This window comes from Populus alba, chromosome 1, assembly GCF_005239225.2.
Source record: "Populus alba chromosome 1, ASM523922v2, whole genome shotgun sequence".
In the NCBI taxonomy this organism is placed as follows: Eukaryota; Viridiplantae; Streptophyta; class Magnoliopsida; order Malpighiales; family Salicaceae; genus Populus; species Populus alba.
In genome coordinates, this window is record NC_133284.1 from 27,400,389 (window position 1) to 27,415,668 (window position 15,280).

Consider the following 15,280-nt stretch of genomic DNA (forward strand, 5'->3'; position numbering starts at 1 on the left):
ATAATCGATCTTGATTATCTATTATTAATGATGATTAGAGATGTTAATAAAACAATTATAGAAGAGCCATTAATGGCTCCTATCAAATTTCTTATAGACAACACTAAATGATAATGTTTCAAAATTCTACATGCTCTGGATTGAGGTTATTTGATGTTTGAATAGTAGTTAATTACAAGTTTAGGTTAATATTCTCTTTTTTAAAGCTCACGAAGCATAAATGATTGGTGGTTGAAAACTTAATACCTGTAAAATAGTGTTTTTTTATATGGGGTTTAGATATTCTCTTATAGTAAAATCAATAATTTTTAATAAAGAATTATAATAAATGCTAGAATGAGCTTTAAGTTCTAAGAATAAGTATGTTTATTCTTGTTTTTGTATGGTAAATGCTTTAAAAATAAAAGTACAAATATTTAAATAATAGAAATTATGAATCTTTTACTTGGATGTTTCATGAGGTATTTATAATCCATAAATCTTATTATTTTGATTAAGTGAAGAAGTTAGAGATCCATTTTCTTCTAATAATATTAATAGGAAATAAATATTCCATACATATATTAATAAAATTAAAATTTGATCGGCTATTAGGAGAGTTCATCAAACTCCCATCCACCTTGAACTCATGACTAACCTAAAAATATTAGATTTAGACACAAGACTCATCCACCTATCAGTGAATTACAACACATTCCTATAGTTGAGGAAAATAGGAATGGTTATTCACACACGCAAGCAATGGTGCAGGTGGAAATATGATCAGCAAGCAAGACAAGTATCTAGGCCAGCAAAATTGCCGAGCCTATGGTACTGTCCCACATCAGCATGTGCCATGTCTATGCTGCAGCAAGCCACTTGACAGAATTAACACGTCTTTTTGAAATTTAGCCATGGCATATTGCCGTGTGTGCAGGTGGGGAGGTGTTTTATTATTAATGTTGGGCTCTTTGAAGCTAAATGAACTCCGAAAGCCTTTAACTTGATTTTTGAATCCTAAGTCTCGAAATTAAGCACCAGATGCAACAATTTGTGATGAAAGCCACCAAGTCCTACTACAAGATGGTATACAAACCCCAAGTAACTATTGGTGATGAAAGCCACCAAGTCCTACTACAAGTGGACAGTACGTTAGAAGTGGAGAGTAAATACCGAACAATTTGTTCTCTCTCTTTTTGAACTGAATATTGAATAAATTTAGGATGGGCTTGAGAGGAATAACTCTTAAACAGATTTAGGGTTTATAAAGTAGTCTACAAAATCCTTCGAGGGAATTAATGGCCTATCCTTGTTTATATATGGAAATCTTGTTGTTCACTAGCAAAACCATTCGAAGCAGATAAATGCAGGAAGCAAGGGTGTACATGAGTTCGGGGGCCCTTTTAAGTACATCATCAATCGAGATTAGGCATAGTTTGCCACCAATAATTGATGTTTAGGCATAAAGAAAAGTTTGTAATTCACATTAGAATTCTTTTCTGTTCAGATTTTTCCTCAAAACATTCAAATTGAGAAGTTTATAAAGCAAATGGAAATATAGGATTTCTCACATGTCGTAAAAGACAGAAGGATGACGTCTCGTTCTTTATTGAACAAGCCACACCATGATAAAAAAACATGGGGATTATTACAAGAAAACATACAAGAGACGAGGGACAGACATCGTTGTCATATTGCAAGGAAGATTCTCCTTGTCTAAACTTCTCTAATCACTCATAAAGCAACAAATTAAGATGACCGAGCTAGGGCTAACCAACTCAACCTCAACAACTCAGTGTAGGAGGAACATCTTGAACCAATACGCCGAGTATTTCATATATCTCTTTAAATTGTTCTTGAAATCAATATAAATCATGCCAAAACGGACGGTATATCCAGCATCCCATTCAAAATCGTCCCAAAATGCCCATTGATAGTATCCCTTCACATTAGCTCCCTCCCTGCACCAGGAAGAAAACCATGACTACTCTTCTTCAACATCAATGCTAGTGCCTAAGGGTTATTTTGGTGTAAATTGTGACTTCTCTTTCCAGAATTTTTCAAAAAGAAAGAAAATAGTTAATTTGTTTTGAATTTTTTATAAATAAAACCTTCCCTGGAGCACTCCAACCTAATTATTTTGTTTGATGTTCGGCAATTAATCATCTATTTTAATGTTTTTGAAAACAGAAAGCAATAACATATATCAGAGAATGAGGGCTCACTTGATGGCTTTTGAAAGATATTGCAGATGGCTAGCTAAGTATCTTATTCTTAGCCCATCTTTCAGAGCTTCTTTAACTGGCAATGATGCATTATTTGCATCAGCAAGACCTGTAAATCAAGGAAGATTCAACAACATATCAGCTCTGGATATTATTAAGAAAAAATTCCATAATAATAGACGTACTTGTCATAAAGTATTAAAGATGCACAACTGCTCTTAAGTATTACCATTCTCAGTAATGTAAACCGGAGGGTTCTTGTACTTGTCCCTTACATACAGCATAAGGTCATAAATTCCCTTCGGATAGATGAATAGCCAATTCAAAGCTGTCTGTGAAACAATAACATAGAATTTCCTTAGCAAATAATTACGCCCTGTTCTTTTTGGACAAACTAATTGATGTGTAAAAATAGGAACATTTATAGAAGAAAATCCTTCCCATTTTTCTTTCATTTGGGCTCAGTGGAAGGTGATAGATTAATTATGAAATGAAGCATAGAATTGGGAAAGAAAGTACCGGTGTACCGATAGGATGTCCACCCTTGGAAGCTGGGGTAAAAAATTAAAATGACCCTTTAGAGTGTATTTATATATATTAAGGCTTAAAAGAAGAAAAATAATTAAATGAGAATAAATTTTATTTTCTTAGCTTACTTGAGAGAATGGTTTGGGAATCTCCAGAGTAACTAAAGTTGATTTTATTAGGAGCTGGATTGTTTGCTGCATAATTTGTAGTGTAGTAATTCACACCAAGAAAATCTATTGACCCTTTTACCAAAGCAGATTCCTCTTTAGTAAATTTGGGTAGTCGATGTCCCACTACAGCTTTCATGGTCTCAGGATACTCTCCGTAAGTAAGTGGATTCACAAACCTGCACAGTTTTGTGACAATTAAGGTGTAAGTGTTGCTATCATGATAGATTTTTAAGGGCAGATTTTAAGAAAAATCACCGGGAGAAAGCAAGATGAAAATTAGTGTCAAGAACTTACCAACCAAACAGAAAATCAAGTTCTCTATAGGCTGCTTTGATATCTTCCTCTGATTTTGGAGATTTTGGTATAAACCAGTTTGTCACTATAGTGATCCCGATTTTTCCCTTTTGAGAAGCCTGCAATTAAAAATGAAATATCCCCTTAAGTTCACAGCCTTTTCTTGTCAAGAAGTCTCACTTTTGCTTTGTTTAATTTATTTACAGTGCATCATGATTTATTATGGATTTCATTGCACACAGCTCCAGGTATGCACGCAAACCTGATATTTCTCCCTGTACAATTTCACAGCAGCTGCATGTCCAAGAATCAAGTTATGGGCTACCATGTAGGGTTCGGTACCGGAGTTACCGAGCGTGCAGTTTCCGACATAGTTAGAGCAACGGCCTGGAGCGAAAGTACCGCCATTGTAGCCATTGTTGCTGAACGAGTACGGCTCATTAAATGTGCACCAGTGCTTCACTCGATCGCCAAATGTTTTGAAGCAAAAGTCCGCATAGGCAAGGTAATCATCCCTAATACATTAATCTTACCAGTTAATTAAGTGATATGAGATCTTGAACATTATGACAATAGTAATTAGATTAAAATTACATTCGCCTATGTTGCTACCCAATTTTTGACCCATGTTTTGATATATTTTCAAAAAATCCAAAAAAATTGAGAAAAGCAAAGAAAATCAAAAATATGTTTTTTAATATATTTTCGTCATTTTAGCATTTTCAACGTCGTCTAAAAAAGAATTTAATTTTTTAAGGGTCTTTCAAACGCGTTCGACTTTTTCACGCGTCGTTTTTTAAAATCATTGATTTTCCGCATCGAGTCGACGTTGATATTGCTCATTTTCAAAAAATTACAAAAAAAACAAGAAAAATCAAATTTTACAAAAAAAGAGAAAGTTAAGGGACCAATGTTGAAAACTTGGTAATATTTTTTTGCCTATAAATACTGGTTTCTAACACTTGCAAAGGGGGGCAATTTTGAAACTTCAGCAAAAATACAAAAAAAACCCTAACCCTAAACAAAAAAAAAGAAGAAGACCTGCCTCATTCTACCCAAAGGAGCCGCCCCCCCGGTTTGAATTTTTTTGAACCTCCAGCCGTTGCTCCTTCTCGCCCAAGGCCCCTTCCCCTCTGGTTTGAATTTTTTTTTTTCCTTCAGTCGGAGCCAAACAGAGCAGCCCCCAGCCGGTTTGAATTTTCTGCTTCCCCTTAGCAGCCGGCACCAGCCAAACAGCCCCTCCCCAAACCCCCCGGTTTGATTTTTTTTTCTTCCTTTCTCCCTCACCAGCGGCGACACTCCCAGCCCCCTCATTTCCTTCAACAGCCGGCCTATCTTCTTCCTCCTTCGGTTTCCATCAACACTGGTTTTCTTCTCAGCCGACAACACAGACCAGTAGCCGCCAGCTCCACCGTAGCTTCAACAGCCCGAGCTCAGCCTCACACCGGATCAGACCTCCCTTCCCTCAGCCACCGGGCAACAGGCGACCCATCGCCCTCCACAGCAGCGACGGCCACCACAGCAGCTGGCCACTACCCCTTTCTCCCTCTCCGGGTCAACGAACAGACCCGACCACAGCAGCAAGCAACCACCGATCTCCTCCTTCAACCGACCACCGCCAGCTCCCCCTACAACCGCCGGCCATCCAAAGGTAGAGGAGAAGACGAAATCCACAACAAATTGGGCCCGCCGTGAAGTCGAAGATGGAGAGGAGAAGCAGATCTGTAACGGAAAGAAAAATTAAAACCGACTGCTTGTTGTGTGTTTTTGTCCTTGTTGCAGGCGACGATAACCCTCACCGCCGGTGGAGGAAGACAGGGAAGAAGAAGGCGCTCTCGATCCACTGGTTTTCGGCCTTCATCGGCGGCGCGTGAACCCACGCGCCGCAGTGGTGGTGGCGCGGGGGAGGACGCGCCGCCAGTGATTTCTGCCCCAGCAACCTTCCAGAACACTGTTCCTGCGGTTCTAAACGGATTTCCCTGCACTTCTTGGACTATTTAGGGACTGTTTTGTAGTTTTAGAATTGTTTAATGTAATTTGTTTAGTTTTGATTTTTTTTTTTTTTTTTGTAATTTATATTTTGTAAATATGGATGTAAAAGAAAACAAAAGAAAAGGAGAAAGAAAAAGAAAAAGAAACAAAAAATAGTGAAAGTGTATGTGTGTGTTTTATTTTTTTTATTGAATTATTTATTTATTTTCTCTTTTAATGATAGAATTGCAAATATATTAAAGAAGAATTTTAATTTTTTTGATCGGATCACGGGTAAGAATTATTAACTTATACGTAAGTGATATTTTCTAATTTCCGATGAAAAGACAATTATTAAAACTTCTTTAACACATCAAATTCGCGAAGCAACTTACCTCAGGTAGGGTGCGTTAGGGGTGCTAATACCTTCCCTAACCACAAACCAGTCCCTTACCCGTGAATCTCTGACAAGACCAGTACATCCGGTTTCCTAGTAGCCCGAAATCAATTACTAGGTGGCGACTCCAACGAACCAAATTCAAGCAAACAACAACGAGACGAAAAAATCGCCAGCCGATGCCGCGCGCTGATTTTTTTTTTGGGGTGCGACAGAATGGCGACTCCGCTGGGGAAGGTACTGTTTCTGACATTATTGGACTAAGCTTTGTATATTTGATGTGTTTAAGTTTTTGCATTTTTATCATTTTTGTTAATATTTATTTCCATGCATTTTATAGAATTGTCTCATGCATCACCTGTATTTATTTTTTTAAAAGCACACACAAGCTTCTAGGTTAGGTGTGGAACTAGCGATCTGCCCTAAGACTATTGGTCAGGGTTCAGATGCGTGAAACACCCAACTCATATCTGAGTGCCTGCTTGGTAATGGTGGGTATACGTGCCTTAACCATTCCTTTGCAACGCCCCATACTGTCTTTACGAAGAACGTCACTGGGGCAGATATGAGACCCTTTTGAGACCAGATAGAAAAACCTAGCCATGTTCACATAATGAATAGAACATGTCCTAATGTTGTATGTGCTATCGTTTTTGCATAAGAGCAAACTCTTCTTGAAGCATCTTGAACTCAAGACTTATGGGTGACACATTGGCCGTTGCTCCGAAAATTTTCATTGTAGAGTTTGGGCAAAAAATCATGATTCTTGTCCATCATACAAGAGTTACGACCATATTGTCACCTCTCGAAGGGTGAGTTCATCATATAGATTACATGTTCATACATTAGTCATGCATGCACCAGAATGAAAAGTAGGTCCCTTACGAGTCTGCAACACCTGACTTTGAATGAAGAAAAACACGGAAGATGAAGAGTATGCTCGTCATAATTTTTGAAGACATGTGTGACTTGCTTCTAGCTTACTCGGGTAAATACTGAAAAATAACTCTAGGAAAAGTTCCTTCCAACAGACCTATCATCTTTGTTCAAAACCCAACAATGACTTTTGCCCGAAGAAATTGGGGGCAAACACATTGGTCAAGAGCCTCAACACAATCATGTATTTTCTGCAAAAGCTTTGGTGGGAAGGCTGACCGAAGGGGAATTGCACTACCGGGGCATAATGGAGCCTATTCTTGTTCTGTCAAAAAAAAAAAAAAAAAACTCTTAGTTTGATCATGCCTGCAAAATTTCTTGATTTTTGTTTCAACCTATTCCAGTTTTTGTTGGTAACTTGGCTCAAAATTCCGCAACATTTTCCTTGTCAAGTGAGCCTTTCTTGTTAATAAGATCATGTGTTTTCCTGTGTTCATAATATACTTTCATTTTTGTTGTTGTTTCATACAAAGAACACATTGAGCATAACCTTTAAGCATGAAACCATCACACCAAGAATCTTTGGGTGTGTTTCCTTCTTTTCAAAACTATGCATGGTCGCACATGTTCACAAGGATTTTTGGGAATTCAAAGTTTAGTACGGAAACTGAAATCATGTTGATGTTTGTCCAAAGCAAACGAGTTCTGGAAATTCAGGTGATTCCTTAGAAAGGTAACCATACACCTAGAAAAACCCAAAAAAAAAAAAGAAAGAAAAAAAAAACAAACAAACAAACACCATGAAGTGACTCTAAAGCTGAGTTTTGATTGCATGAATAATGAGAAATCACTTTGCATACTCGCATGAAAGCAAGGCTTACCGATCCTAAATGCATGCATTTGAGATGAAGAAAGGCCATCTTTGATAATCTTTTCACGAGGCTAAAATATATCATTTGCAGTCCCCTTTTGAGCCTAATAAATATTTCTTGAAAAATAACCTTGGCTAGGATCACACCCCACTAGGGGCAAGTGCGATGACATTGAAAAAACTTCAATGATTGAAAGTGCCCAAGCAATACTAGGGGGCATAAAAGAAAATTCTCAATCATTAAAGGTGCCCAAACAAAGCTAGGGGGCACAAAGAAAAATCCAAAGGATCAAGAGTTTTGAGCATAAAAAAAAAAAAAATAAAAAAAAATATTATGATGCTCAAAACCATATGAAGAAAACAAAAACAAAGAGAGTAAGCCCAAACCCAATACAAGGGGGCACGATAGACAATTTTTGAAAGACAGTCAAATGACAAAAGGTCAAGAAACAAGCACAAGTGATCCTTAGTCTTCAAATCCCTTAAACACCTTTTGAGCCTACAAATATCATTTTCTTCATAACCAAGAGCCCAAGCCTACATTACGTGCCTAATCAAGCCCTTTCTGATCAAAGGCAAGCAATCTGGATCGGTAGGCAATGCTCTTCTCATGTGAACCAAATCATTATTCATGCAAATAAAATATATGCTTTGAACCTCGGTTCTCAATAACCCTCAAATTGAAATTTAAACCTTTTCTGACAAACCAGAGGTCACTTCATATTTTTTACCAAAACCCAAAACAAGAAGTTTTCATCACTTCTGATAACCTCTCCATAGAAATCACTTGAATGTTTTAGAATGAGTTTTGCTTTGAATCGATGTCAAAATAATTTTTGTGTTTGGAATAACTTTGGAATTTCAAAAATTCTGCATGAAAACAACTCCTTGTCAAACCTTCCTTCATATAGCCTCGTCCACAAACCCGAATTGAACACTTGGGGGCATGATCAAGCTAGGGAGCAATAAAGAAACATATGATAGGGCAGGCTCCATGATTCCCATTCTAAGAAAATGTCGAGCAAAGTTGGCAACCCTTGAGATAAAGGGGCGGAGGACAAAGAAGTACGATGATATCAAGTCTTTCCTAGAGGTAAAAAATCACAAGAGATGACTCGAGTAAGCAAGAGCGAAGAAGCCATCGAAGTTCACTGCCAACACACTCCAACTTTTGAGAAAAGAAGAGACATCATGAAGAAAGGGGGACCTATTTTTTTCTCAGGTAAGTATACATGCATATTGATCATAATGCATTGCTTTTAACATTGTCAGGTCGGTGTTTCATCATCATCTTTTGGGTAGTGGTTTTCTAACCCTACCTCATTTTGAGTGCGCCTTTGAGCTCTCACCTCTTTCTGTGTGCGCCTTTGAGCTATCATCTCGGGTAGTGCGTTTTTTCTAACCCTACCTCATTTCGAGTGCGCCGTTGAGCCCTCACTTCTCAGGTAGCGCGTTTTCTAACCCTACCTCATTTCGAGTGCGCCTTTGAGCCCTCGCCAACATTTTTCTTGGGTAGGTCACCCATCATAATGAGACCATTTTTTTTCACATTCTTTCCACCTGGGTTGGTCACCCATGACAATGAGACCGCGTTCTTCATATTTTTTTCCATCTGGGTTGGTCACCCATTACAATGAGACCACACTTCATATTTTTTCCATTTTTGGGTAGGTCACCCATTACAATGAGACCGCACTTCATATTCTTTCTATTTGGGTAGGTCGCCCATCACAACGAGACCGTTCATCATATTTTTTCCAGCTGGGTTGGTCACCCATTACAATGAGACCACATTTCATATTTTTTTCCATTTTTTTGGGTAGGTCACCCATTACAATGAGACCGCACTTCATATTCTTTCTATTTGGGTAGGTCGCCCATCACAACGAGACCGTTCATCATATTTTTTCCAGCTGGGTTGGTCACCCATTACAATGAGACCACATTTCATATTTTTTCCATTTTTGGGTAGGTCACCCATTACAATGAGACCGCACTTCATATTCTTTCTATTTGGGTAGGTCGCCCCATCACAACGAGACCGTTCATCATATTTTTTCCATCTGGGTAGGTCACCCATTACAATGAGACCCCACTTCATATTTTTTCCATTTTCGGGTAGGTCACCCATGACAATGAGACCGCACTTCATCATATTTTTTCCATCTGGGTAGGTCACCCATTACAATGAGACCACACTTTATCATATTTTTTTCCATTTGGGTAGGTCACCCATTATAATGAGACCGCACATCACATTCTTTCTATTTGGGTAGGTAGGTCGCCCATCACAACGAGACCACCTTTTCATATTCTTTCCACGTGGGTAGGTCACCCATTACAATGAGACCACACTTCTTCACATTTTTTCCATTTTTGGGGTCGGTCACCCATACAATGAGACCAGCATTTTTCCAGGGTTAGTCACCCGTACAATGAGACAGCATTTTTCTAGGGTTCGTCACCCGTACAATGAGACCAACATAGGGTTCGTCACCCGTACAATGAGACCAGCTTTTTTTCTAGGGTTCGTCACCCGTACAATGAGACCAGCACCAGGGTTAGTCACCCGTACAATGAGACCAACATTTTTTCTAGGGTTCGTCACCCGTACAATGAGACCAGCTTTTTTTCTAGGGTTCGTCACCCGTACAATGAGACCAGCACTAGGGTTCGTCACCCGTACAATGAGACCAGCAGCACTAGGGTTCGTCACCCGTACAATGAGACCAGCATTTTTCTAGGGTTAGTCACCCGTACAATGAGACCAGAATGAGGTCGCCAGATGGGATCTCATGTAGCTTTGGTTAAAGGGAATCGCCAGATGGGATTTCAGGTTGACCGAGTTACACATATTTTCGTTCCAAGTTGAATGAGGTCGCCAGATGGGATCTCAGGTAAACCCAATGTGTGGGCAGGTCGCCCGTGAAAATAGACTATTGGGAGAGTGTGGGTCGGTCGCCCGTGAAAATAGACTTGAGTGAGTATGTGTGGGCAGGTCGCCCGTGAAAATAGACTTGAGTGAGTACGTGTGGGTAGGTCGCCCGTGAAAATAGACCAAAACAGATCAGTGTGAGTGTGTGGCAGGTCGCCCAAGATAATGAAATCATTTTCCTTTTGTTTTCTTTACAAAGCTTACTATGCAAAATTTTTGAGGAGTTTTGCTTCGTAAGCATTGTAAAGAGGGGGCATCTGTTGCTACCCAATTTTGACCCATGTTTTGATATATTTTCAAAAAATCCAAAAAAATTGAGAAAAGCAAAGAAAATCAAAAAATATGTTTTTTAATATATTTTTCGTCATTTTTAGCATTTTCAACGTCGTCTAAAAAAGAATTTAATTTTTTAAGGGTCTTTCAAACGCGTTCGACTTTTCACGCGTCGTTTTTAAAATCATTGATTTTCCGCATCGAGTCGACGTTGATATTGCTCATTTTCAAAAAATTACAAAAAAACAAGAAAAATCAAATTTTACAAAAAAAGAAAGTTAAGGGACCAATGTTGAAAACTTGGTAATATTTTTTGCCTATAAATACTGGTTTCTAACACTTGCAAAGGGGGGGCAATTTTGAAACTTCAGCAAAAATACAAAAAAACCCTAACCCTAAACAAAAAAAAAAGAAGAAGACCTGCCTCATTCTACCCAAAGGAGCCGCCCCCCCGGTTTGAATTTTTTGAACCTCCAGCCGTTGCTCCTTCTCGCCCAAGGCCCCTTCCCCTCTGGTTTGAATTTTTTTTTTTTCCTTCAGTCGGAGCCAAACAGAGCAGCCCCCAGCCGGTTTGAATTTTCTGCTTCCCCTTAGCAGCCGGCACCAGCCAAACAGCCCCTCCCCAAACCCCCGGTTTGATTTTTTTTCTTCCTTTCTCCCTCACCAGCGGCGACACTCCCAGCCCCCTCATTTCCTTCAACAGCCGGCCTATTTCTTCTTCCTCCTTCGGTTTCCATCAACACCGGTTTTTCTTCTCAGCCGACAACACAGACCAGTAGCCGCCAGCTCCACCGTAGCTTCAACAGCCCGAGCTCAGCCTCACACCGGATCAGACCTCCCTTCCCTCAGCCACCGGGCAACAGGCGACCCATCGCCTCCACAGCAGCGACGGCCACCACAGCAGCTGGCCACTACCCCTTTCTCCCTCTCCGGGTCAACGAACAGACCCGACCACAGCAGCAAGCAACCACCGATCTCCTCCTTCAACCGACCACCGCCAGCTCCCCCTACAACCGCCGGCCATCCAAAGGTAGAGGAGAAGACGAAATCCACAACAAATTGGCCCGCCGTGAAGTCGAAGATGGAGAGGAGAAGCAGATCTGTAACGGAAAGAAAAATTAAAACCGACTGCTGTTGTGTGTGTTTTTGTCCTTGTTGCAGGCGACGATAACCCTCACCGCCGGTGGAGGAAGACAGGGAAGAAGAAGGCGCTCCCGATCCACTGGTTTTCGGCCTTCATCGGCGGCGCGTGAACCCACGCGCCGCCAGTGGTGGTGGCGCGGGGGAGGACGCGCCGCCAGTGATTTCTGCCCCAGCAACCTTCCAGAACACTGTTCCTGCGGTTCTAAACGGATTTCCCTGCACTTCTTGGACTATTTAGGGACTGTTTTGTAGTTTTAGAATTGTTTAATGTAATTTGTTTAGTTTTGATTTTTTTTTTTTTTTGTAATTTATATTTTGTAAATATGGATGTAAAAGAAAACAAAAGAAAAGGAGAAAGAAAAAGAAAAAGAAACAAAAAATAGTGAAAGTGTATGTGTGTGTTTATTTTTTTTATTGAATTATTTATTTATTTTCTCTTTTAATGATAGAATTGCAAATATATTAAAGAAGAATTTAATTTTTTGATCGGATCACGGGTAAGAATTATTAACTTATACGTAAGTGATATTTCTAATTTCCGATGAAAAGACAATTATTAAAACTTCTTTAACACATCAAATTCGCGAAGCAACTTACCTCAGGTAGGGTGCGTTAGGGGTGCTAATACCTTCCCTAACCACAACCAGTCCCTTACCCGTGAATCTCTGACAAGACCAGTACATCCGGTTTCCTAGTAGCCCGAAATCAATTACTAGGTGGCGACTCCAACGAACCAAATTCAAGCAAACAACAACGAGACGAAAAATCGCCAGCCGATGCCGCGCGCTGATTTTTTTTTGGGGTGCGACAGCCTATATTGTTATGTATCTTACACAGCTTTGGAGCTTAGGAATCCGGAATACTCATCGTCAAGTGCTTGTGGAAGATCCCAGTGAAACAATGTTACAAAAGGTGTTATGCCTGTGCATAATTAACATTAATCAGAAACCAAAAGCAAATATCAATGGTAGAGCTTGGAGTACTGCAAGGTAGATCACCATTAGCTAAGAGCTCATTGATGAGATTGTTGTAGAATCTGACACCCAGAGGGTTCACTCCTCCACTAATTTTTCCCTCTGAAAATGAAAGAAGAATCAATTATGAATATCATATGAACATAATTGTGATGCCGAAGAAATTGATTTGAGTGATTTTCGTACTCGGTAACACTCTTGACCAAGAGATGGAGAACCTAAAAGAGTCCAGGCCAATTTTTTTCATCAATTGTATGTCCTCCTGTGACATTTTATACTAAATATTAGTAAAACGGAATTTCTTTAGAATATACATATATAAGTTTGCTATATGATACGAAGATATACATGGTGCAAAATTGAGTGGCCATACCTTGTATCGATGATAAAAGTCGATAGCTACATTTCCTGTGCTATGGTCCCAAATTTTCTCTGCAAGTACATCGTAATTTTTATTTTTAATCCAAGTTCCCCGTTAAATGGATAGTAAAATTGCATATAAAAGCCGAGAAGCCAAGTTTAGAGAAATGGACCTGGATGCTGTTTAGTGAAGGTGTCCCAAATACTTGGTCCCTTTCCATCAATATATGCTGCTCCTTCAGACTTAGAAACACAGAAAAAGCAAGGGGTAAATACAAGCATATGAAAGCAAGAAAATGCTCAAGGTTCACCGCGTAATTAAACGCAGCAACAAGTTCATTGCACTGACTCTAAGTGCTGTGTACCTGATAAGCAGCAGTGCCAGCTCCAAACGTGAAATCTTTCGGAAAACTTGTCCTGTTGAAGGGCATTGAGTAACGGCTAGGTTTTGCACCGTGGGTGCTCGCTAACAAGCCAGCAACGACTACGAAAGGGAGGAGGAAGGCTCCTTGAATATTTGCCATTACTCGATAGCTTGAATGCTACAACTTCACTTCAAGCCCCTTTATATTGTTACAAAAGGTGCCTTTTCACTCGTTCTGAATCATTATTAATTCTTGATGGAGACGATTCTCATAATGTATCTATCCATCTTATCAACAATAATATATCAAAGAATATTTGTGCCAACTGGATTTTTCTGATCCACGCTAGCTAGACTATAGACTATACGCTTGACAAATTTTTTTATATAAAAAAACTAAGCCATATGGATTTTTATTGTGCATTTTGCATCGTGCATTCTCTCAATATGGATTTTTTCAAATTTCATTTTTACATGATTGTCAAGGTTTGGTTAGACCTCAAAATATAAGTTGATTAAATATATTGTTATTTCAATTTTTTTAAAAAAAAATAATTCTAAAACTTATTTTAAGCATTTTGTTTATTTTGAGTTGGTCTTCATTACATGTTTTATTTTGATTTTTGTATGATTAATTGGTTTTTATTTGCTTTTTATATGGTTTTTTTTTCTTGAATTTTTGTAAATCCTAATCACATTATTATCAATCATCTAATTAATTGAGTTTAATGACATTGAAAAAAAATTCAATAATCTTCACAATTGTTATGTTATAGGAAAAAATATTCTGATCCACAGCAAAATTACTCTGAACAATTTTGTCTCCACCTCGATAATTTGCCGGTCTTCTAATATTTGTGGCGTCTTGGTTGATGAGAGGTCCAGTGGTTGCATCCCACACTACAAAAATAAGTCACCAAACAAAATTATTACCGCCAAAATTATAAGAGGTCCAGTGGTTGCATCCCACACTGCAAATATAAGTCGCCCGACAAATTATTGTCTGAAGGAACGATCTCGGGACAGCTTAATAAATCTGAACTGGTCCCACAGCTTAATCGATTCTCAACATAAAATTCTTATACATATATTGTAAATAATATGTTTTGGGATAGTTCCTTTCATGAGTGACAAGCCTAAATTCTTGTGTGCTATGCCAAACACAATTACGATGCATTCCTCGAAAAAACAACTAGAGATGATAATGCATAGGATCTAAAAGTTCACAGAACAAGCTGGATGGCAATACCTTTATCAAACAGTGTAGTGTCATGGTGATCATTTTCTTGAATCAGGATAGTAAAAAATAATATAAATAAAAAAAAATAAGAAATTTTTTTATATATATGAGTAAAAAAATAAAATGAGAGTCGTTATCTAGTATTTTGATCATTGGAAACTTTAATTAGTCTCAGAGTTCGGGTAAAGCGACTAGTTGCATAAAAAATAAAATATTAGTACCCTTAAGATACCTTCAATAGGGTAAGTTACATAGTTTGTTTGTTTAATATAAACTAAAGTATTGTTGTGTTTTCTAATCAATCATATATCTAAGGTTTAAGAAAAGATATTCACAATAAGAAGATCCTTATCTTATGAGATTAAAAACCTAATCGTTCCAATGTTAATATAAAAAAATAAAAACTATCTTTTTATTTACTATCAAGAATATATCTTACGTATAATTTTACAATTTCATATACTAACAGAAAAGATAAAATAGAAAAGAATTTTTGGTATTTTAAATTTAATAAAAAAAATATGTCTTATGTATAAGTTTATAATCTTATATATTAAAAAAAAATAAAATAAAATAAAAATTCTCTTAGGCCCACTTAACTTGTCTAATATTTTATATATTAGACAACTTGTCTAATAAAATTTTCCTTTATTTAATTTTTTTATTTTCTTGATCTAAAA

The 15,280-nt window shown here is 38.2% G+C and overlaps 1 protein-coding gene across 1 annotated transcript; it reads right to left on the reverse strand.

Moving 5' to 3' along the window:
- Positions 1–1,553: 1,553 nt before the first annotated feature.
- Positions 1,554–13,703, reverse strand: LOC118045697 (vicianin hydrolase). Its single transcript, XM_035054393.2, has 13 exons — positions 13,362–13,703; positions 13,170–13,239; positions 13,010–13,068; positions 12,823–12,898; positions 12,661–12,738; positions 12,496–12,583; positions 3,459–3,711; positions 3,197–3,315; positions 2,861–3,078; positions 2,724–2,755; positions 2,434–2,536; positions 2,205–2,313; positions 1,554–1,940 (listed from the first exon to the last, which is right to left on the reverse strand). The coding sequence occupies exons 1-13, from the start codon at positions 13,518–13,520 to the stop codon at positions 1,772–1,774; spliced, it is 1,533 nt and encodes a 510-aa protein (XP_034910284.1). The 5' UTR covers positions 13,521–13,703; the 3' UTR covers positions 1,554–1,771.
- Between the last annotated feature and the right edge of the window lie 1,577 nt (positions 13,704–15,280).

Excerpts from the sequence above, each read along its gene's own strand:
- LOC118045697 (XM_035054393.2), bottom strand. The coding sequence starts at position 13,520 with ATGGCAAATATTCAAGGAGCCTTCCTCCTCCCTTTCGTAGTCGTTGCT. Across the intron at positions 2,756-2,860 it reads TTCCCAAACCATTCTCTCAA|CTTCCAAGGGTGGACATCCT; the intron begins GTAAGCTAAGAA and ends TTTTTACCCCAG. Across the intron at positions 2,314-2,433 it reads GGTTTACATTACTGAGAATG|GTCTTGCTGATGCAAATAAT; the intron begins GTAATACTTAAG and ends CTTGATTTACAG.